This window comes from Gymnogyps californianus, chromosome 3, assembly GCF_018139145.2.
Source record: "Gymnogyps californianus isolate 813 chromosome 3, ASM1813914v2, whole genome shotgun sequence".
In the NCBI taxonomy this organism is placed as follows: Eukaryota; Metazoa; Chordata; class Aves; order Accipitriformes; family Cathartidae; genus Gymnogyps; species Gymnogyps californianus.
The window spans coordinates 26,466,615-26,488,180 of record NC_059473.1 but is presented as its reverse complement, the minus strand read 5'-3'; the positions used below and the strand labels follow the sequence as shown (position 1 = coordinate 26,488,180).

Below are 21,566 nucleotides of genomic sequence, written 5' to 3'. Positions count from 1 at the left end.
TGCTATTTATGTGTGCAAAAAGAAAGGGGTTTATATGACATTTCCAGTCATTTTTATACTTTGGTAAAATACAGTTGGCTGGGTTTTGCTGTAACAGGCTTGTATACCTCTTTTTTTTTTTTCCTTAAAATATTTTTAAGAGGGGGAGAAGGTTGAAAACTAGGTTCATGTGTAATTGTTTTTCAAAGGATTCCTGAATCGTTCCAGGAAAAAAAAAAAAAAAAATCATGTATTCACCTCTATACAGATGGGTGGACATGAGTATTCTTAGCAAGAACAAGTTGCGGTAAAAAGCGTTCTCAGAAAGGGGGAGAAAGCTGAAGAAGCCTCCTTTACCTCTCACCTTCAGAAAGGAAGAAAAGAAAAGAACAAAAGAAGTCACCTGCCCTGCCTCGGGGTCGGAAAAATTAACAATTTCCGCTTTCTTCCCTCCGGCAGTGGGTATCCTTTCCTGGAAAACGGGACGGAGAGCGTGTGTGTGAGGGGAACGGGGGCGACCGTTGGCGGGAAACGGCTTGGGCGCGCGCGGAGGTGAGGAGAGCCGTTACCTCGTCGGTTCTTCACTGAGGCAACGCCCGGGGGAGGCGGGGACGGGGGGGTGGGGAGACGAGTTGGGAGCTCGTATGGCGCCGGACGGCGCCATACGAGCTCCCAACTCGTCTCCCCACCCCCGAGGGCGGCCCTGCCCGACGGTGCCGCTGTGCCTCCGCGTCACCGGGGGTGCTTGCTCCGCCATGGCGGCGGGGGCGCTCTTGGGTCGCCTGGGCCTTCGGGGAGGTGGCGGATGAGGCGGCTCTTCTTCTTCCGGGCCGCGCGCGATGGTCGGCGGGTTGGGGCGGAGAGAAGATGGCGGCGGGGTGGCTGTGGCGGCGGCTCTCTCAGGTGGGGTGTGTGGCGGTAGAGGGGATGGGTGAGCCCCGTTCTCCTTCTCCTCCTCCTCCTCTTTTCCTTCGGCGTCTTCACTCCTGAGGGGAGAGGGAAAAGGGAGCTGCAGCAGCGCCTCCCACGCAGGTTCAGCCGCACGGCTGAGGGCCGGTGCTCGGCGCTGTGCAAATCCCGGAATCGCGTCCCCGGTGTGAGCTATATTGGAGCCGGCCTGCCCTTCTCGGTGGGCTCCCGCGGGCAGGGGAGATCGCAAGTGGCTTCCTTTTGGCTGCGGGAGGGTTGGGGTTTTCTAGCGTGGGGCTGCGTCTGTCCCCGCCGTCATCGGAGTAGCGGGTCCTCAGAACTCTTTCCTGCAGTCCTGTTTTTGCGGCAGTTACTCTAGGTGTAAGGGATGATGAAGAATAGATGACTTGGATTTGGAGGTCGTGTGCCAAGCCTGTTTCTAGTCTTAAAGTTCAAATCTTGATGGTTATAATGTAAAAAAAAAAAGAAAACTTTTTACACTACTGATGTTTTCTGCTGGTTTTGACTTCTAAAAAGTGATTGCTTTCTCTCAAGTTGAGAAAATTTGATGTTGAGGATTTCCTGTTCATTTTCTGAAGCTCTGAACTCTTCTTCTGTGTATGTGCTGTGTTCTGGACTTGCTTACCTTTCAGGCATCTGTTTCTCCTGAGTACCTCAGAATCTCTCAACCAAACAAAATGAAGGCTATTTTGCATTAGGGGTAATTTTGTTTTATGCAAGGCCTTGCTTCACACAGGAAGTTGAATTCTGTTATGTTGCAGTCTGAGTGTCTTTTCCACCTTCTATGATGGCCATTAGCAAGAGCGCATCAAGTATATTTAAATCAGAGAATGAAGGAAGCTGTTAAAATACACTTCACTGCCTGGTGAATGCCGTCTTTACTACTTGGGGTACTCAACGTATCATGTCAAAATTTGCACAGAGCACCTTTAATTTTATTTTATTTTACAAAAACTTTTGATTCAATGCATACCTGCATAATTAGTAACAAAAGGAGGTGGCATGTGGTGGGAATAATGTGCACAATCATAGAATATTGTAAAGGCTGCAGAGCTTAGTATGTGGGATAGAATTCTACTGTTCCATCATGTTTTGTTTTATTCATCTTTATTACATGAAGACTGAAATTTTTGTATCCAAAACCACATAACACAATATGCTATGAGTGTATATATCTTTGCGTGCAAATAGTAAATCCATATTACAAGGTCAAACAGTTAGAAGTAAAAGAATACATAGCAGAGACTGCATATACACAAAAAACCAAGAACAGATACAAGTTTTAGTTACAATCCCAGTCAGTAGTCTTACATTTGTCATCTGGGGTCAGGTTCTGTGCCGTATACTTGCACACACAGTTTAAGCCCTGCACTGAATACAATCTTTTATGCTTATGGGCCTATCTGCTCCCTGAAGTGATGTCAGGTGATGATGTTAGTGTACTTCATATTGGCATTGAATGAAAGGGAGGCAGTATTCTGACTTCAGAGACAGAGAATTGAGGTGCAAAGATCAAGATAATTTTATCACATGTATTTCTTTAATTTTAGGTATTAAGGCTCAAGTAGTTCCCAATATGAACTTTGAAATATTGTGAATGGTCATCAACTATAGTGGCAAATATTCAGTGCTCACTGTGTCATGCACTTAAGAGTGTAGCACCAGTGCTTGTCTGTGAACATCTGGATTTGAAAGGCTTGCCTAAGGGGAGACATTCAGCTGTGCTCTCTGAACAACAGTCAGCTTTGTAAACAGGAAACTCTCCTATCTCTTCCTGCAGTCATCTTCCTTATTGGTTGCAGAATTTGTAGGATAAATAGCGCATGAGGCAGAACTACTCCAGAAAACAACTTTATTCACTGCTGATCTATAATTAATATATACTGCAAGGTTAGGGACCTAATAGCATCATATAGTTAATTATGCATATCCATGAGCAACTAAATTCAGATTACTTGGAAAAGTGTCAATTCTGGCTGTTTTCTGATGTTTTGATTATACAGTCACCTGCATAACTGATGTGTGGGCTATCTGTCTTCTCTCTTAAAGCTATGACTCCAGCATCTGTTAAATAAGAGTATCAAGGGGCTGGATAAGTAGCTAATTTTGCTTCAGCATTCTGCTGCAGCCCCAAGTTTCTCTTAAGCAAGTGAGAGTTCTGGTTCCTTTTCCTGCCGCGCCCGCCCCCCCCAGTAGTCTATAACTTTGCCAAATTGAGAATTAGTGGAAGGAAGCTAGAAGCCACATAATGTTCAGAAGGGAGCAATTATTCTAGTATGAAAGACAGTAATGTTACATCTTGATTAACAGTTGTATTCCCTTTTTAACACAGAAAAATCATGTTATCTTTTAAATATGGTTCATTTACTTGTTAGAAGTATTTCTATTTAAATGTTCTCTTCAAAAGAAAAAGTGTTCAAAATCACAAGGAATTTTTTGCTGAAAAAATGGGAAATTTCCAGTTAAATTCAGAGGTTGAATTTTTGCATTTATAGGATATTTCAATTGCTTTTACAACAGCAAGTCCTACTTAGGCTTGTCAATTGACAAAACTAATATATATTGTACTATGAAAGTAAAACTAAAGAGAAAGTATTATTGTTCTATGATTGTCCTCGTTTCAGCTAGGATGGAGTTAATTTTCTTCCTAGTAGCTGGTACAGTGCAGTGTTTTGGATTTAGGATGAGAATAATGTTGATAACACACCGATGTTTTTAGTTGTTGCTAAGTAGCGTTTATACTAAGTCAAGGATTTTTCAGCTTCTCATGCCCAGCCAGCAAGAAGGCTGGAGGGGCACAAGAAGCTGGGAGGGGACACAGCCAGGACAGCTGACCCAAACTGGCCAAAGGGATATTCCATACCATGTGACATCATGCCCAGTATATAAACTGGGGGGAGTTGGCCGGGAGGGGTGGATCGCTGCTTGGGAACTAACTGCGCATTGGTCAGTGAGTGGTGAGCAATTGCATTGTGCATCACTTGTTTTGTATATTCTAATTCTTTTAGTATTATTATTGTCATATTATTATTATTATTATTGTCGTCACTATTTTTCCTTCCTTTTTGTCCTATTAAACTGCCTTTATCTCAACCCACGAGGTTTTTTTTTTTTCTCGATTCTGTCCCCCATCCCACTGGGTGGGGGGAGTGAGCGAGCGGCTGCGTGGTGCTTAGTTGCTGGCTGGGGTTAAACCATGACAATGATTCTATGATCATGTACAGAAATGGTATCTGATGCCACACAAAATACATTTTTCTGCTAAAAAAAATGCCTTGTGATTGCTATTCAGATGCCTCGTTAATAGTAAGTGCATACTGTTATACTGTTCCCTTAACATGTTCCTTTTTTTAGGTGCTATTGTATACTAAAATACATTTCCATGCTCCTGTTTTCCTGCGTTTCCCGAGAGAGCAAACTTTCTAGTTTGGCAGATCAATGTCTAGGAATGTGTTACGCTCTGGTGTGCGAAAAAGTAACCTTTAATAAACCTGTATTAACTGGCTGCTTTCCAGTTTGGGGGAAAAAAACCCATAACCTATTTGTTTTATACAGGGATCAGCTTTTCCTGTCAGTTATGCAAGCAGAATCATGCAAAAGCAGTGTTTTCTTCCGTAAGTATAAAAGGCCCTCCTTATTTCCACTTCTCCTCCACACTCCCTAAAAAAATCCAACTTTAACATCTTATTTTATGCTTTCCCATTACCACATTTCTAGAAGCTCTGACTTGATGGGAGCACGGCTGGCTGGATCCCATGTTGATACACAGGAGCCTAAGACTAATCCTTTGGTAAGTGTTTTATAGAGTGGTATTTTGTATGTTGTCTTAGTAATAAAGAGGGTGTACAGAAAAACTTGAATCCCTTTATTGCAGCTTTTTTAAGTTCTGTCTTAATGATGTCAAATTTGCCGTAGAGAAAGAAACAATTTAGATTATTGGTATTTGAGATCTGCGTTTTTTTTCAGCAAGATTTCTATAGCTCACAGTTGCCTCTTAGTCACTTTCCTCCTTCTCTGTGTAGCTGTAACTCTATGAAATATCAGCTTTTTGGCCACATTCAGTTCAGCGCCTGCGGCAGCTTAGCCAGCCTAAGGCCTTTGTCTCTGGCTTGGAAGCTGGGAGCCCAGGGCCAATGAGGTGGGAAGTTCATGAAGGCATGTGGTAGATATCTTGCTTTTAGAATCAGAATGCCTTGATTTTGACTAGCACTTCAGAAACACATGCTCAATCTGTATAATACATGCAAGCAAGCCAAAATCTTATAGGCAGCAATAGACCCAGCCTTGCTGCTATGTCTGGTACATGCTGGATTTACTGTGCTAAACTGCCTGGAAGTAAACCTGTGGGAAAATCAGCACTTCCCGGACACATCCAGGCTTTTCAGATGATCAGTGAGCCCAGCCAATCAGAAATTGAAGCTCTGACTGAAAAGTCACAAATTTGTAACTGAAAGTCATAAACTTGCACCTGGACAAACATAAAGGATAATATGCCTGGGGAAGCCTACTGTGTTTAAAGTAGCCTTATAACTGACTTAGTAAAGTGAGAATTCTGGTTACTGTCCATACCCAAGCGAAGTCTGAGAATTTCAGGTATTCTCACACTGCTATTTAAAATACAAATATTGCTGCTCCAGACTTGCTTTAACAATGAGTTTCATTCTTGCCTTTGCTAATGTTGTCCTCCTTATATTTATCTGGCATTCCCTGTCCTTTTCTGATGAAGAAATGTTACCTAAATGTTCAGAAGTTAGGTATCTCTTCATACTTTTGCCTTCCCTGATAAGAGTGAGAATTGTCAGTCAAGGTAATACTGTCAGCCTCTTGCAGATAAACTAAAATAAGCAGCTAACAATGTGTGGGGTTTTTCCTCTTTTACAAATGGGGCGCACAGGCTAAAAAAATATGCAGTGCGTGCATCAATTAAGGAGAACATGGAGTGGTAACTCTTGTCCTTTCTTTAAAAATGCAGGTATCTATTTCAGATGAGCCAGAAACACTGTACAAGAGATTGTCCCTTTTAGTTAAAGGCCACGATAAAGCTGTGTTGGACAGCTACGAATATTTTGCAGTGCTTGCAGCTAAAGAACTTGGCATCTCTGTTGAAAAAGTGTAAGTAACTGATCTGTAGAGTGATGTAGTGTCAGATGCTTCTTATGTCATCTACTGTAATTCAGGTTCTGTGCTTAGAAGTAGTTTCTCTTTTTTCAGAAGAAACAGGTGTAATCTGACATTTTTTCTCAGATTATAAATCTAACACTTCTTAGATGGCAGCACAGTGATGAGAAAGCAGCAGCAGCTCTACCCTCAGCACTGCCATAGGAGTACATTTTAACTACATGAAGGATATTGATGGTACTCTAAGTACAGTTGTCAGTGCTCTAGCTTCCCTGAACTAATGCTGGTTAATACCTGAGTATTAACCATGCCCATGTGGGTTAATAATAAACTGTACCAGTGTTTAATACTTCCTTGTAGATCTTCTAAATGTCAAATAAGAACAGGGATTTCAGCATAATCTTTCAGATAATTTGTATTAGCATCCTTTTATATAAAATGAAATTTTCTTTTTGTGCTTTGTTCAGACATAAACCTCCAAAGAAGATAGAACGATTGACACTTTTAAAATCTGTACACATTTACAAGAAGCACAGAGTTCAGTATGAAATGAGAACACATTACTTGTGTTTGGAGGTAAGAAAGATGAAAAAAAAAAAGTTTGGTTTCGGCTGGGATAGAGTTAATTTTCTTCTTAGTAGCTGGTACAGTGCTGTGTTTTGGATTTAGTGTGAGAATAATGTTGATAACACTCTGATGTTTTAGTTGTTGCTAAGCAGTGCTGATCTTAAGGATTTTCAGTTTCCCATGCTCTGCCAGCAAGTAAGTGTGCAAGAAGCTGGGAGGGAGCATAGCCGGGGCAGCTGACCCGAACTAGCCAAGGGATATTCCATACCATGGAACATCATGCCCAGTATATAAACGGGGGGGGAGTTGGCCGGGAGGAGCACATTGCTGCTTGGGCATCGGTCAGCGGGTGGTGAGCAATTGCATTGTGCGGCACTGGGGTTTTTTCTTTTTTTTTTTTTTTTTTTTTTTTTTTTTTGCTGCCTCTTTTTTTTTTGTTGTTATATCCCTTTTCATTACTATTATTATTATATTTCATTATTATTACTCTTAGTATTATATTTGACTTTAATTATTAAACCGTTCTTATCTCAACCCACGAGTTTTACCTTCTTTCCCGATTCTCCTCCCCATCCCACTGGGAGCTGGGGGGAGTGAGGAAGTGGCTGCATGGTGCTTAGCTGCTGGCTGGGGTTACACCATGACATACGCGCACAATTCAAAGATGTTAATAGATGTTAGTTCAGGAGTGAACACAAACTTTCTCTTTGCTTGTGTTGGGGAGGAGAGTACAGGGAATAGCAGAAAACAGCTGACCTAGGTACATCAAATGTAACACAAGTTATTCTGAATGTACAGCCTACATAATTTTTGGATTAAAAGGCTGATTTTGACTATCATCAGCTGAAAGAATGATTAAAAATAAAGTAGAATTGAGGGTTATCTTTATATGTTGTATGCTCTTGGTTTCCAAGAGTCAGTGGGATAGGAGCTTTCTCGGGAAGGGAAGAAGATGCAGCTAAGTCGTTGTCATTACCAGTCACTAAGGGTTCTGTTCTTTCTGAGCTTGTCTGATGTTTTTGAACATGCATACTTTTGCCCTATGCAGCATCATGTGGCAAATTAAAACTGCGTGGGGGAAATACAAGAAAGGAAGCGTGTACAAACCACTAGCTCTATGGCTGATGACACAGACTTCTGTATGGTTTAGAATGCAGTTGTGGTTGACTTTCTTAGAAGAAAGGTTTACTGCCAGCATTTTGTGGCTCCTGGGTGTCTTACTGTGTATTTGCACAGTGCTTAGCAAAATGGGACTATGCTTTAAGTCCCCAGACATTAGTGCAGTACAAATGGCTGCCCACAGATCATAAGGACTATTTTTGCCATCCAGGGAGAAACTAGAAAAACCAATAATTCAATGGAATTCTGGAGTTGCAGGATTTATAACAAGCTTGAACTTTGAGAGTATGCAAAAGCTGATAATTCTTACATAACCTGTAACTAATTCCATCTGATACCTGCGGTGTTAAGATCTACCACTTCCATCGTCATCAATGCATGTGATCACAGGTAGTATGCACAGTTCTGTGCAGTGAAATAACTACTTTATCGTGGCGTGAGAGTTGTGTACAGCTCAACTGCCTCTGTTCAATATTATGGAAGCTGCCTTCCTGTAAGATATTTGGTCCCATAGCAAGAACTAGAGAAGCTAGGACAAACTCTTTTTTTTTTTTTTTTTTTTTTATTCTGTTTGAAGTACTAATAATAGTAGCTCATTAAAAAAACATTACTTCTGTTTTAGTTAAAATACCTAACAAGCAGTACTGCTGCAGTTTACTTGGAGTATGTTCAACGAAACTTACCTGAAGGGGTTGCCATGGAAGTGAAAAAGGTAAGTTTCCACCTCACATTATTAACTGTTATGAGACCCAAGTCCTGATGCAAGTACCAATAATTACTGAAGTCTTTAGAAAGTCAGCAGAGGAAATGTGTGTAGAATGGAAGGAACATTTTCTGAAGTATTAAATGGTAAAGAGGCTGTATTGCTTGAAAACGCCACTAGGTGGCATTTTTAATCTGATAAATATCTCAAACCAGAATAAATAAAGCAAGGTAGTTAGATGTTAATTAGTTGGTATAATAAATGGTTGCTTTGCTTTCCTTTTAGACGAAGATAGAGAAAATACCTGAACACATTCAGGAACCAGTTTGGGATACACTACCTCAAGTAGAAGAAACTGAAGTCAAGTCATGAACTCACCAGGTACTTGGCTCCATTAGTGCTGAAATTAGTTGCTCCTATCAACCTAATTTACTGAGATGGTCTACTGTTAAATAAAAGTTCTCTTCTAAAGTAATTATATAAACTCTTATTTCATCGAGTTATTCTTGATCATTACTCCAGTACATGTAGACTAAACAGCTATAAAGTGAAGAAGTTTGACTGTACTCTGTCATCAGGAACTATGGTCATCTATAATATGTTTGTAGACAAGTAAATTTTTTTTATTTTTATAGATATATAAAAGTGTATATATGTAAAAAAATTCTCCATCTCCTTTTGATACTAAATGGCTTCTGAAGTCTGAAATACTTGCAAAATCCACTTCACGTTTCTGTAATGTTTAATGTTATGGATGCCAGATTGTTACACATTTTTTGCTATAGCTCCTTTGAAGTAACTGAATCCCAGGTGTACATACAGCTTGCATATTAACTTGTAGTAAGTCAAAACCCACAATCTTAGAGGACGCTGAGGCATATTGAGACTTTCCTAGGCTCCTACAGCTCCAATAGCCTCATTTCCAGTCTTAGTAACTGCTTGCTAACAGAAGAACACAGTGATCACAGTACAAATCTGAGACTTGCACAGGCTTACGTCTCTAACTTAAATGAAGTGCTTGTAGAACCATGTTGCAAAGCAAATGGATACTAGAAGGTGTCATTGTGGATAGGACAAACAGTGCATTAAGTGTTTTAGTTCACTACAGGGAAAGGCATGGCCTTTTTCTAAACTGGTGTCGTGGTTTAACCCCAGTCAGCAACTAAGCACCATGCAGCCGCTTCCCCCTCCCCCCTCCCAGTGGGGTGAGGAGGAGGAGAGGAAAAAAAAAGTAAAACTCATGGGTTGAGATAAGAACAGTTTAATAACTAAAGTAAAATATAATACTAACAATAGTAATAATGAAATATAATAATAATAATAGTAATGAAAAGGAATATAACAAAAAAAGGAAGCGGGGGGGAGAAAAAAAAAAAACAGTGATGCACAATGCAGTTGCTCACCACCCGCTGACTGATGCCAGAGCCGTGATCCACGGCTCCCGGCCAACTCCCCCGTTTATATACTGAGCATGACGTTCCATGGTATGGAATATCCCTTTGGCTAGTTCAGGTCAGCTGCCCCGGCTCTGCTCCCTCCCAGCTTCTTGCACACCTGCTTGCTGGCAGAGCATGGGAAACTGAAAAGTTCTTGGCTTAAGATAAGCGCTACTTAGCAACAACTAAAACATCAGAGTGTTATCAACATCATTCTCTCACTAAATCCAAAACACAGCACTGTACCAGCTACTAAGAGGAGAGTTAACTCTGTCCCAGCCGAAACCAGGACAACTGGCTGGGTTGGTTATTGTGTAAACCCAGTCTAGCTGGACACTACTTATGCTTAGAGGGGAAAAACAGTACAAACAGCAAAAGAATGCTCAGCTGCTTTGAAGGTTAGTTCAGCGTGAATCAAAGGAGATAATACTAGGTGCAAAGCCATCATCGACTTTACCTTCAGATTGCACTAAGCACTTCTACCTTTACTAGGTTAGCAGGAAGGACACAGCTGCAGGAATCGGCTTCAGTATTAAGGGAGTGGCTTTGATTTGACTGCTATTAAAAGAATTTACAGAAGGAATAGCCAACTGGGTCACAGGACAAGACAGCCAGAGAGGCTGGATCATACTTATCAAGAGCACGCAAAGCTTTCTACAATCAAAAAAGAAAAGAAGCCCAGTGTTATTATCAGACAGAAATGGACAATCTGAATGGGAAATAGCTGAAAGACAAGAAACCAAGCTTGTGCTTGAAGGCTGTCTGCATTTTCTAGCCGGAGAGAGGCCCAAAGCTGTTTTAGGAGAGAGATTTCAAGACAATATAGCTGGTATCACTCATGATAGAAAGGAAGCTGCCTGTGCAGTTTCTACGATATGCCTCAGGAAAAAAAAAAAAGGGAAGTTAATCAAAGCCCTTATGGGAAGATACACTGCCTAGTTCTCCCTTCAAGGTGTTTGCTTTCCTCATTTTCAAGATATTCTTCCTTTCTCTCATTCTTAGTATTCAGTCATAATAGCATTTCTTAAAGTCATGTCAGACACTATATAACGTGAAGGAAGAAACTGTGATCTGACCTGGTTAAATAAAGCTGGTGCTTTAGAGGAACAGCCTCTTTCAAGTCTGTATTATATTTTCTTCAAATTTGCCATGCTTCCATGCTTTAGTTTTGCATAAGCCACCTGCCAAGTTCAAGCTGTATATAGTATCAAAATGTGATTGTGCTCAATACTAAGTCTTTCCACATCTTGGTTTGACGCATGCTAAGATGAAGGGGATGTCTTTTATTGTCTTTGGTTTTCTACTCTTAGCCTGCAGTTTTTGGCTAAATGGCCGGTCAGCATGGCTTCTCAGTTGGCTCAGAGTTTTAGTTATCAGACCTAAATAGGAATGGACTTAGGAGGCAGCTGCAGAAAGTATTAACCCATGTAAGCAACCCCTGGCAGAAGGGGTACTTGATCTTGGGAAAGGTATATTAGAGAATTTCTTGATTCCAGCCTCATCGTATGTTGGGGAAAGCCAGTGTACATGTAAAGTGATCTCTGGACCTTAACTGTGTTGACAGAGCCATAGCTAACTGCCATCACAGGTCATCTCCACCCTGAAAAAGCAGAATGACTTATGCAGAGTCTGACTGTTACAGACCAGTATTTACTAGCGCTGCTGTCTACTAACCTCAGTAGGCCACACTTCTCATCCTTATTTTTCCCTGTATGAAACTTCCTCCCTTTTAAGACTGTGATCCTTCCCTGCTTCCTCTGTCTCCCCCGTCACGTTTAGGGGTTTCCTAAGGCCTAACAACATCTTTGTCTTTATCTGTAGTTATGCACTTGCATAACACCGTAACCATGCAACGCACTCTGATAATCTTTTTTCATCTACTAATGTGGCTTCTGACTTTCACAGCATGTTCCTGATCCTCACTTATAAAACTTCAGATAAACTATTTGTTGGATAAACTATTTCCATTCTTTACTACTTTTCCCATTCTTTTACTACATGTTTCTCCAGTTTTGCTTTTTCTTCCACCTTTCTTAGCAAGTGCCAACACAACACTCCAATCATTGCTTTAGGTCTTGTCTCAAGTCATCTTTCTACCTACTGACCATCTCATCTGATTTTCAATCAGAAAATTTTTAGTTGAATTTTAGAGGAAGTTAATAAAAACGCCATGCTTCATACCACTTATAAACATCAGTATTTGAGCATGTTGTATTGTGTTCTTATGAGTAAGACATTCAAAGCTTAAATGATACCTAGACAGACTTGTAATTTGTCTGAAGTGCCCACTTCTGCATTCATACAGCAAAATTGCCAGAATTGCCAATTTCATGCCCTGAATTAAAGGCAACATATGCCACACAGGATGTTCTGTGCATCACAGCAAAGCATTCCTACCTTCCTACAACTCCAGTTTGAATCTGAAAGAGTTGAACCATGTCAGTATCACTGTATGTGTAAACTAGCACTTCCCCCTTAAGGAGAGAGGAGAGGTTTTCAGGCGTGGAACTGAACTAAATCCTTAGGATCAGTTCAATACCACTGCCTTTTTTATAAAGGAAAGATGAGATGAAAAGACTTGACAGCATTCAGTAGCAAAGCTTGACTTTCAATATCCAGTAGCCTGCAGTCTCACTCTATAATCAGGACACAGATTCTTAATCCTGCTGCTCTCACCCCTGTCTGATACTTCATTAGTCCCACCTAGCAAACAAGTTTAACTTGAAGTCAGTCATTCAGAGGAGATTTTTAAATGTTTCGTTAAGCTAATGCGCTGTCTTTCTAGATGGAGTTTTACTATATATGAACTTAGGCAACAATAAACCTTCAACCTTGTGGTTTAACCCCAGCCAGCAACTAAGCACCATGCAGCTGCTTCCCCTCCCCCCTCGCAGTGGGATGGGGAGGAGGAAAAAAAAAAGGTAAAACTCGTGGGTTAAGAATGGTTTAATAACTAAAGTAAAATAAAATATACTACTAACTAAGAATAACATAAGAATAATAATTGTAATGAAAAGGAATATAACAAAAAAAAGAGAAAACCCAAGAAAAGGCAAGTGATACACAATGCAGTTGCTCACCACCCGCTGACCGATGCCCCAGCAGCGATCTGCCCCTCCCGGCCAACTCCCCCCTGTTTATATACTGAGCATGACGTTCCATGGTATGGAAAATCCCTTGGGCTAGTTTGGGTCAGCTGTCCTGGCTATGCTTCCTCCCAGCTTCTTGCACACCTACTTGCTGGCGGAGCATGGGAAACTGAAAATCCTTAAGATCAGCACTGCTTAGCAACAACTAAAACATCAGCATGTTATCAACATCATTCTCACACTAAATCCAAAACACAGCACTGTACCAGCTACTAAGAAGAAAATTAACTCTGTCCCAGCCAACAACAGGACAAACCTAATTACCTTTGCTTTCCCTCCCCCCAGTTCAGGTTTCCCAGTAATCTGTTGTGTCGCATTCAAGGATAGACGCTTCTAGTCTGAAATCCAATCAAGTTCCTTCTGCCCCTTTGCACATAGCTATATTCAGTTCTAGCTTGCTGGTATACTCTCACTGAGCACTTTAGAACATCTTTAATAGAAAAGAACTGAAAATACTCAAGAACACAGACAGACCAATGAGCAAATATTTGATAAAAGTTTTCCCTTATTCAAAGGCTAAGGCAGACAACCCAAACTATTTGCATTAACAGAAAGAAAATGGTGCTTTTCTGAGTACACTTCCTCACTGTTAGAAGACTGCTTTATGACCATCCTCAAGCTTGTGTGCGTAGAGGTCTAGCATTATCTGCCAGTATGAGAATACTGTCCCAAGGGTCATAGAAAATAGATGCCAATGTAAAGCTGTTACAGAAACCCACAGCGTGGTGGCAAATACTAAGAAAAGTATCATGAAAGCACTTGCCAGATATCATAGTGAACTTCCTCGTTCCATCAGTGGTTAGACTGTCTCAATCTAAATAGGAACTGTGCTAAATATTGGCACTGAAGATAGACAAGTTTTCGAGTCTATTCAGTCTTTAAAATCCTTGGTCACTGCCAGTGAGCTGGAGGTGGATTTCCTTCCACAAATACTTTGTGACTAACAGCTGCCAGCCTACTTCAGGTGTCAAAAAATACACAGACCAATATATTATGTAAATAATATATAACAGCTGTTTATAAAATTTTCAGGTTTGTAGAATAATCTAAAACTAAATCCGGAGCATTCACTTACGTTACTTTTCTTTGAGCCATTTAAAAATTGTCAGGAAGGCTCTGCTCAAAGGCAGTTGTGGCAGAATCCTGTTACTTGTGGATTAAAGACATTTTAAAAACAGTCTAAATTACCCTACGTTTCCAAGATGCCCAGGGTTCATTTGTCATATGACTGTGTCTTTCAGTACAAAACCAATTTGTGAACAGTAATTTCTGTATCATTTAGTAAGGTATTTAAAGATGCAGTCCGAATTTATTCTCAGCATTTCATCGAAGTGCTCTAGAGCATGTATTTCCCTTTCTTATACGTGCCAGGGGTCATCAGTTGTGCCTGGAACATTACTTCAATTTTGGTTTCTACCGTTAGTCTTAATCATACCACTACCGCAACTTAATTGTCGTGTTAGCTTTAATATGACTATACAGCAAGCTTCTTGCTTTAGAAGCCTTTCCTGCCAGTCTCTGCATTTCATGTGCCAGGAAATTAATCACTATCTATCTGTTATTCGAGGGAGCACTGGAAATGCAGCAAGTCCAAGGGAAAGTCATTTACCCAGGAAGTTGTGACATGAGAAGGTTTTGCTCTTTGTGTAATATAAAGCTGTAGTTAAAACTGCTTCAAGTCTGCTATTGTCTTAGATCAGACTGCACTAAAACAGGCAGAGTCTAGTATTTGTCCCTTCAAATTAGAAATTTGGGAATAGAACCTCACCTGCTGATCATGGCTTTTCCTAGCAAGCGCCGTTAGGAAATGCCACCCTTCCTCTAGTTTCCACGTTTTTCCAGCCACAAAACCAGCACAACTGGCTTTTAAAAATATCTTTCCTATCATAAAAGTTGGGGAGATTTCTTGCTCCTATTTAAACATTTCATCCTCAGGTTTCCCTCTGACTAGTTTGCTGTGGTCTTCTCAAGTTCAGGGGTTTTTTTTTCCACAAAAAACCAGTATTCACCCTTGTCCATTTGTGTGGTGAAAAGTGGAAGTTACATCTCTGACAGTCATTCATAAGCCAACCATGATAAATCACTAAGACCCTCAGAGGATCTGAGTGTATGACAGCATATTGATGCACCGGGGAATGGATGTACCACTGTATGCCCATATATACTCAGTACTTCAACTGACCCAGTTTCTTTAAGATATAGGATTCAGAGAGGTATTTCATTTACAGTAAGAATATGAAAAAACCCCTTTTAATACAAGCAATTTATTTGTTCAGGTAGGTGCACACAGTGCATGTAACATTTCTATGAACGTTTTTCTACATACTTCTGTACAGTAAGAGGATAGCATTATGGGATTTGGGGTTTTGCATCCCTCTGAAAAAGAAGTTACTGTCTCACTGTTCAATCCAAAATTCCTAGTTCTCTTTTCAAAGAAAGGTACTTTTTGTTAATGCTATTTATTGAATTACAAGAAACGTGATTGATAAAAAGTACACATTTTCTTCTTTCTATTTAAATAAAATGCCACTTGATAGTATCAAAAAGCACACAATCAGTGTGTCACATCTGCTGATGCAAGGTCTTCCGTACAGCGGCACATTATTATTGCTCATCTTTCAGTCTCTCCTGCCATGTAAATATTAGCTCTTCTTTGCTTCGGTATTAGAATATGTTTCCAGTTCAAAGTAATAGGGGTTTTTTTAATGTTAGTTACTGAAACTATTCATAGGGCTTTTTCCCTAAGCCATTAGAGTACAAAAGTTTCACCTTTTGCTCAGAGAAAGTTAAAGTATCTACATTATGGAGGCACAGTGACATCATAACTGAGTAACACCAACAAGACTCCAAACACGTACAGCAACTTCAGATACCTAGAACTGATTAGAGCCGCTTTAGCCTGTGGTGGTCATGCTGTTAAGAAATTAAAGAGCAGAAGGTTTAGTTTGCCATCAAAAATCAAATGCGATGCAGTGATGAAACCTTCAGACCAAAACAATCATTCCGTATCATCCAAGAGGGAACATAAAAAAATAAAAACATAGATTAGCTCAGTAACTACTTGGGAGAAAAATTAATTCTAGTATGTTAAACAGGATCAATTTTAAACTGACCAATTCTTCCTTAATGTTGGCACCCACCCAAAAGCAGAGAAAGTCATAATGCGTATTTCTTTCCTCTTTTCTCTAGTGTCTCATTCAAATCTATACCTTTACTTCACTTTCAAATACTCAATAACCTGTCCCAATGCACAGAATCAAGGACTGGAAAACCTGGCCTTATATACTCTCTCCAAACCATTTTCAACAAACTGGGCATGGATGTACTGCGGAACTAGTTTGAAACACTGAAAAGAACGTATCCATTTTTCTGGGTGTCCACAGAAGGGTTAGGGCTATGTCTTCATCCCCTTCTTTCACGTTCAGTTTTCCATTTCTGGCATACAAGCTGGAATGCACAGTCTACCAAGCTGTCAGTTGAGCTATCTACTGTATTATATATGCTTCTACATAAATGTTGGTGGGTTTGGGGTTTTTTGAGCTAATGTTGCTATAGACAACACATGGATTCAGGCAGCTTATGTGGTTAGTGTACCTTGGAACTTTCTAAAATGCCTCCCCCCCTTTCAAAATAGACTAAAATTTTAAGAGATGTTACATTTAAGATGCTATCTTATTCTCCATATTCTGTATTTTTTCAGTGTGTAAGCTTGGTAGTTCTTTAAAGAATACTAAGTTCATTGTAGTGATATTTACATTAACAATACATTATAGTAACTGCAGTGTAAGGAATTACAGTGTCAGTAAACATATCGGCCATTTTATTGTCAGAAGAATTGCAGCTTGATTTTCAACACCATCACTCAAAATAGAGGTCACACTGGCAAAAAAAAAAAAAAGCAGTGGCAAAGCAGTTTCTAAACTTAGCTTCCATCAGCAAAATAAGAATATTAGGCTAAATACGGCTATTTGAGAACAGATGTTTAATACAAAAGCACCCAGCAGTTCTGTTCTTAGCTAAATTAGTTTTGCTTAAGAATAACCAAACAAGCAACTTGCATACGTAAGTAAAACATATTTGCCTGAGTAACTTTTTGTTGATCACTAATGCTAGAGAAAGAGGGATAAAGAAGTTTTAAAAATCTGTTGCCTTAAATATGGCCATGCTCTGCGCTTTCAGTAGTTCAGCATACCACCTCCAGTTAGCTTCAAAGGGTGATTGCGTTACCCTTTAGAAGATAATGGCATCATTCTTTCCCCAAAAATGTCATGCCACGTCCTGAAAGTCCTGCAGCTGAACTGGCCTGCTGAAATGGCCAGCTCCAGAGGTACTCACGTTCTTGTGCAGAGAACTTTAAGGTGTGTTAAAGAGCCTGTGAGTAAGTAGAAAGTTTGGGGTTATTTTGTGATAAAAATTTCATTTTATATTTTAAGTCAGCAGCTGCCAAACACTGTATTTGGTCATGGCTCTGCTTTTTTATTTTCACTGGTATTTATTTTCTTGTTACTCTCTACATTTATGCAAATAGCACATCAAGGCAACATCAAGGTACTTGCCTTTGTGTAGGTGCCAGCTGTTACCAGGAAAGGAATGATGTGTAGAAAGAGGCAACAGAGAAGATTAAGCAAGGATAGACTGAGATGAAGGAAGAAATGAACTCCTCTCTTACCCTTCACGTTGCCTCAAGCCTGTACCTTAAGAGTTATGCATATTTCTTTTTATTGTATGCCGCAAAACAGCGTATAGTAAATAAATCAGCATTCAACTTTATAAGCTATATGCTGCAGTCCACGGTGTAACTTACACTGCCTAAGTAACTTAGGGCAAAATGATTTAAAGTTTAGCTCTCCATTTGTGCATTTGGATAGGAAAAGAGTGTGACCAATACATTTATTCCAATTAAAACATACACTAAAATGAAAAAATGGCATCTCACAAGGGAAAAGGCAAAAATAGAAGTAGAAAAGCATAAAAGTGAGTTGCTGCACTGATAAATGAAATGAGACAAAAGAATGAAGGCAGTAAGCTAGCAACGAGGAATCCGTTATGTTCAGATGAGCAGAGTTGTCTAAAATAAAGGAAGCGGCTTTTATGAACCATGTGTCTCTGGAACATGTCACGCAGATAAAAGTGCTGAAGATACACAGGTAGCAGCAGCAAACTTCTGCTGATGGGATTTAATCGAGGCTGCTGACAGAATTAGGTCAGCAGAACAGATCACAAATAATTCAAGCTTTTTGCCTTGGTTTTCTTTCCAATATTATCGCTGGAATCAAAGACACTGCTGCATAGGAAATCTGTAAAAAGAACGTTGCTGGTGATACGTTATCATGCTAGCAACTAGAAGCTCCAGTGCAAGTGATGTGGTTTCACTTCTTCAGAAATGCAAGTTCAGCTAGCAACTTGGTTTAACATTTTAAGTCGAGGGAGTGATTAGCAATTGCGTTTCATTTAGAACAGAGTTGTGGAAAAGCTGTGGAGAGAGCCTCCGGGGAACCAGGCTGAGCACTCCTCGCTGCATTTCCCTTTCCCCACCGCTTGTTCAGGCTGTAAAGCCCCGGCACGGCCCACCGTCACCGACAGAGGCGAGTGCCCCTCCGCCTGCTGCTCCCACCAGCAGGGATGACTTCAAGAGCGCCAGGCGGGCTTTGCACGCACCCACCCGCTGGCCCCCCACTGCAAGGGAAGGGACGCGGCCCGGAAAGGGTGTCAGCGCCCGACGGCTGAGCTGCCCGCCCGGGTTATGTGCACTCCCGCTGCTGAGGCGCCGGCAGGTGGCAGCCAGCCCGGTGTAGGGCGCTCACCGCTGACTACAGGGACCGGAGTGACGGCTGTGGGCTCAGGTCAGCTCTGCCTGTGCCCCCCGGATGGCGTTCTTCCCGTGCCGCTCCCGCTCTCAGGAGAAAACACTGCCTCAACACGGGCCCATCTGTACAAGCCTGTGTCACAGCGCTCAGCACTGCCCGAGCCTGCCAGGTATGTTACTGAGCCCCATGTTAGCACGCCTGCAGTTGTCTAACGTGGAAGAAACACTTCAACACAGATTGCAGAGGTTGACCTGTAGCTGTTACTCGTATGGCCCCCGATACCAAACAGAAAGGACTTCCATTAAATCCTCTTCCTCTTGATTGCCTTGAGAAAAATGTGTTGCATCCAGCATGTAAGTTGGAAACATTAAAAAATTATTTTGTTGTTGCTACGTGCTCTCTGAGGAAGAGAGATCTTATTTAAGAAAAGAATTACCATGCTACACCGGGTGGCTACATGCTCTCTGGTCCCCCGGGATATCAAGGTCAGTGCTGCTTTCCTGCCTGTGCCTCGCCACAGAGAAGCTGAGGTGTTAATCTCCTGGGGAGCGTGTCATGTAAGACACATCTGTGAATGGCAGCACAATGTTTTAAGTAGTTCACGAACAGTTTAATCCTAAACAGCAAATGCTACCCAAGCAAGATCCTTCTCACACAAAGTGCGGGGAGGAGGGAGGATGGAGTCGAGCAGAAAGGGGGCAGCAGTCCCAAGGAGTATCATCAGTTTCAAGGGTTAAATTGAAGTCAGGATGAAGGAAAATGGGGTGACAGTAGATGCTAAGCTGCAGGCCCAAATCTTGTAAACTGGTAGAAAACCGTCCCCGTTACTGTCAAAAGAAGTGTGAATAAATGATCACAGAAGCAAGTGCTGGCATTCAGAACATCACAAAAGAACAAGATTAATGCATTTTTAATTCATAAAGCAACATTAAAAAGCAGAATGAAACTCAACTAAGTAGTGTGAAACATTATCACAGCCAGAATTTGTGAAAGAGCGTACAAACAACACTTAAGTCCAAGCTATATCCTTACTACCACCAAGTTCCTGTAAATTCCCCTTTTTGTTTTAACACATAGATGAATGCACAGGCTTCCAGCCGTTCGCTACCTTAGCAGCTGTGCCCAAGTTCAGTCCCCAAAAAGCTCCTGAGCCCTCATGGTTCAGCTCTGAACAAAAGCTCCTGCTCTTCCTGCTGTCTCCCAATGCCAAATTTGGAAGTCAGTAAGAAACAATTATTGCAACATACAAATAAACCTCCTTTTTCACACTTCTGACAGAGGTAGGATTGATTGGCAGTATTTTTCCTCTTACAGAGCGTGGCTGCCAACTCCACAAAAAAACCTGGTAGTCGGAAATAGTTTATTTTAGTCAGTGGTGTGGAACACTCTGTTGGCTTTGACAGAGCCTGCTACAGATATTCCTACTGGTGGGCCACAGCTGACTACCGCTCCCGTGTATCTGCTGAGGGGGGTACACAGTAAACTGGGTCAGTAGAATGATTTGGATTAAGACAACTTCCTCCACCCCAGAAGGGTTTATCTGTAAAGTCGGTCAACTTCACTGGTTTTATTGAATGGGCAGGCAGCGGCATTAACAACACGCAGGAGTAACTCCTGGAGGCTTCTGTGTAACTGAAGTGCAGTGAACACACTTACTTGCTTCACTCAAATCTATGGATGCCCTCAAGTCAAGATAGACTACCTAGAAGCTACACTCACCAGCTGCTAAACCATTGTCCCCCCAAAATATTCCATGCCTCCATCCTATCTGGCATTATCTTGCTTTCACTTAGTTCTGGCACTCTTCTCCAGGAGACACACTGGCATCTATTGTGTGTGCTTTACCAGAGGGAAGCATCAGGAGACTTCAGAGTCCTGCATTACAACCCCACTTGTAATAGCCCCTCCTTACTAAAGATCAGAGCTGGAGTTTCTGCTAGGTCATACAGAAACACGGGGATATAAAGAACCTTAAAGCAAACAACTGAGTTTGAATTTAGTTTCTCATTTGACATAATGTAAGGTGGTTTCTGGGGAATTGTGTATCTTCGTACACGCTAAAGCGTTAAACTTCACCCTTACAGCAGCATTCACTAAGATGCAGCAGTGAGGTGTTAGGAGACCCAGAATTTAGCGTGATTTCATTCAGAGCTTTTGATTTTACCTTTTAGATTAAAGCAGTCTGAACATTAAGGACTTCTGTTGGGCCTCCTCTTCCTCCTCCTCTAGCCTTATTGTAGAGGTTTACCCAGAAAAGGTGTGGCTTTTAGGAAAGCACTGCGGATCACAGGTCAGTTCGGGAAGGTGCTGTAGCTCCCGTCGTGTCTACATGAATATGCCATTTGCAGCGTTCTCCTTTGTATACAGAGGATCAGTCTCCTAGGTAGGTTAGGCTGCGTTTAGATTATTACTGCTGCTATGTCTGAACAGAGATCAGAAGTCACATTGCATTAACCTATAATGCTGCGAGAATTAAAAAAAAATTTCTTCATATGAATAAAACTCAGACCTTCCTCTTAGTGACCGTTTCCAGAGCAGAATTCGCAGCTTGCGCAGATGCCCCGTGCTTGCCTCATCATATCCCCAAATGCATACGGGAAGAATATTATGCCAATAACACACAATAGCTTCAAGCTGCAGCGAACGCAGCGCAAGGAGAAAAGCGGCAGCTCTTCGAAACCTCTTCCGCCCGCCCGCCCGCCCTCATGAGCGGCTCTGCGGCGCTGGCACCCGCCGCCCCCCCGCGGCGTGGGACTGT

The 21,566-nt window shown here is 41.3% G+C and overlaps 1 protein-coding gene across 1 annotated transcript; it reads left to right on the top strand.

The window, feature by feature from the left end:
* The first annotated feature begins 838 nt into the window (after nt 1–838).
* Nucleotides 839–8,999, top strand: MRPS10 (mitochondrial ribosomal protein S10). The gene is made up of 7 exons (XM_050894159.1): nt 839–882; nt 4,465–4,523; nt 4,627–4,699; nt 5,882–6,021; nt 6,495–6,603; nt 8,336–8,425; nt 8,702–8,999. Exons 1-7 carry the CDS (start codon nt 847–849, stop codon nt 8,786–8,788), a joined length of 594 nt encoding a protein of 197 aa, XP_050750116.1. The 5' UTR covers nt 839–846; the 3' UTR covers nt 8,789–8,999.
* The last annotated feature ends 12,567 nt before the right edge of the window (nt 9,000–21,566 follow it).

What these genes read in the sequence shown, in the direction of transcription:
- MRPS10 (XM_050894159.1), top strand. Translation starts at nt 847, where the DNA reads ATGGCGGCGGGGTGGCTGTGGCGGCGGCTCTCTCAG. An exon ending in AGCCTAAGACTAATCCTTTG is followed by an intron (nt 4,700 to 5,881) that starts GTAAGTGTTTTA and finishes TTAAAAATGCAG; the next exon opens with GTATCTATTTCAGATGAGCC. An exon ending in CACATTACTTGTGTTTGGAG is followed by an intron (nt 6,604 to 8,335) that starts GTAAGAAAGATG and finishes CTTCTGTTTTAG; the next exon opens with TTAAAATACCTAACAAGCAG.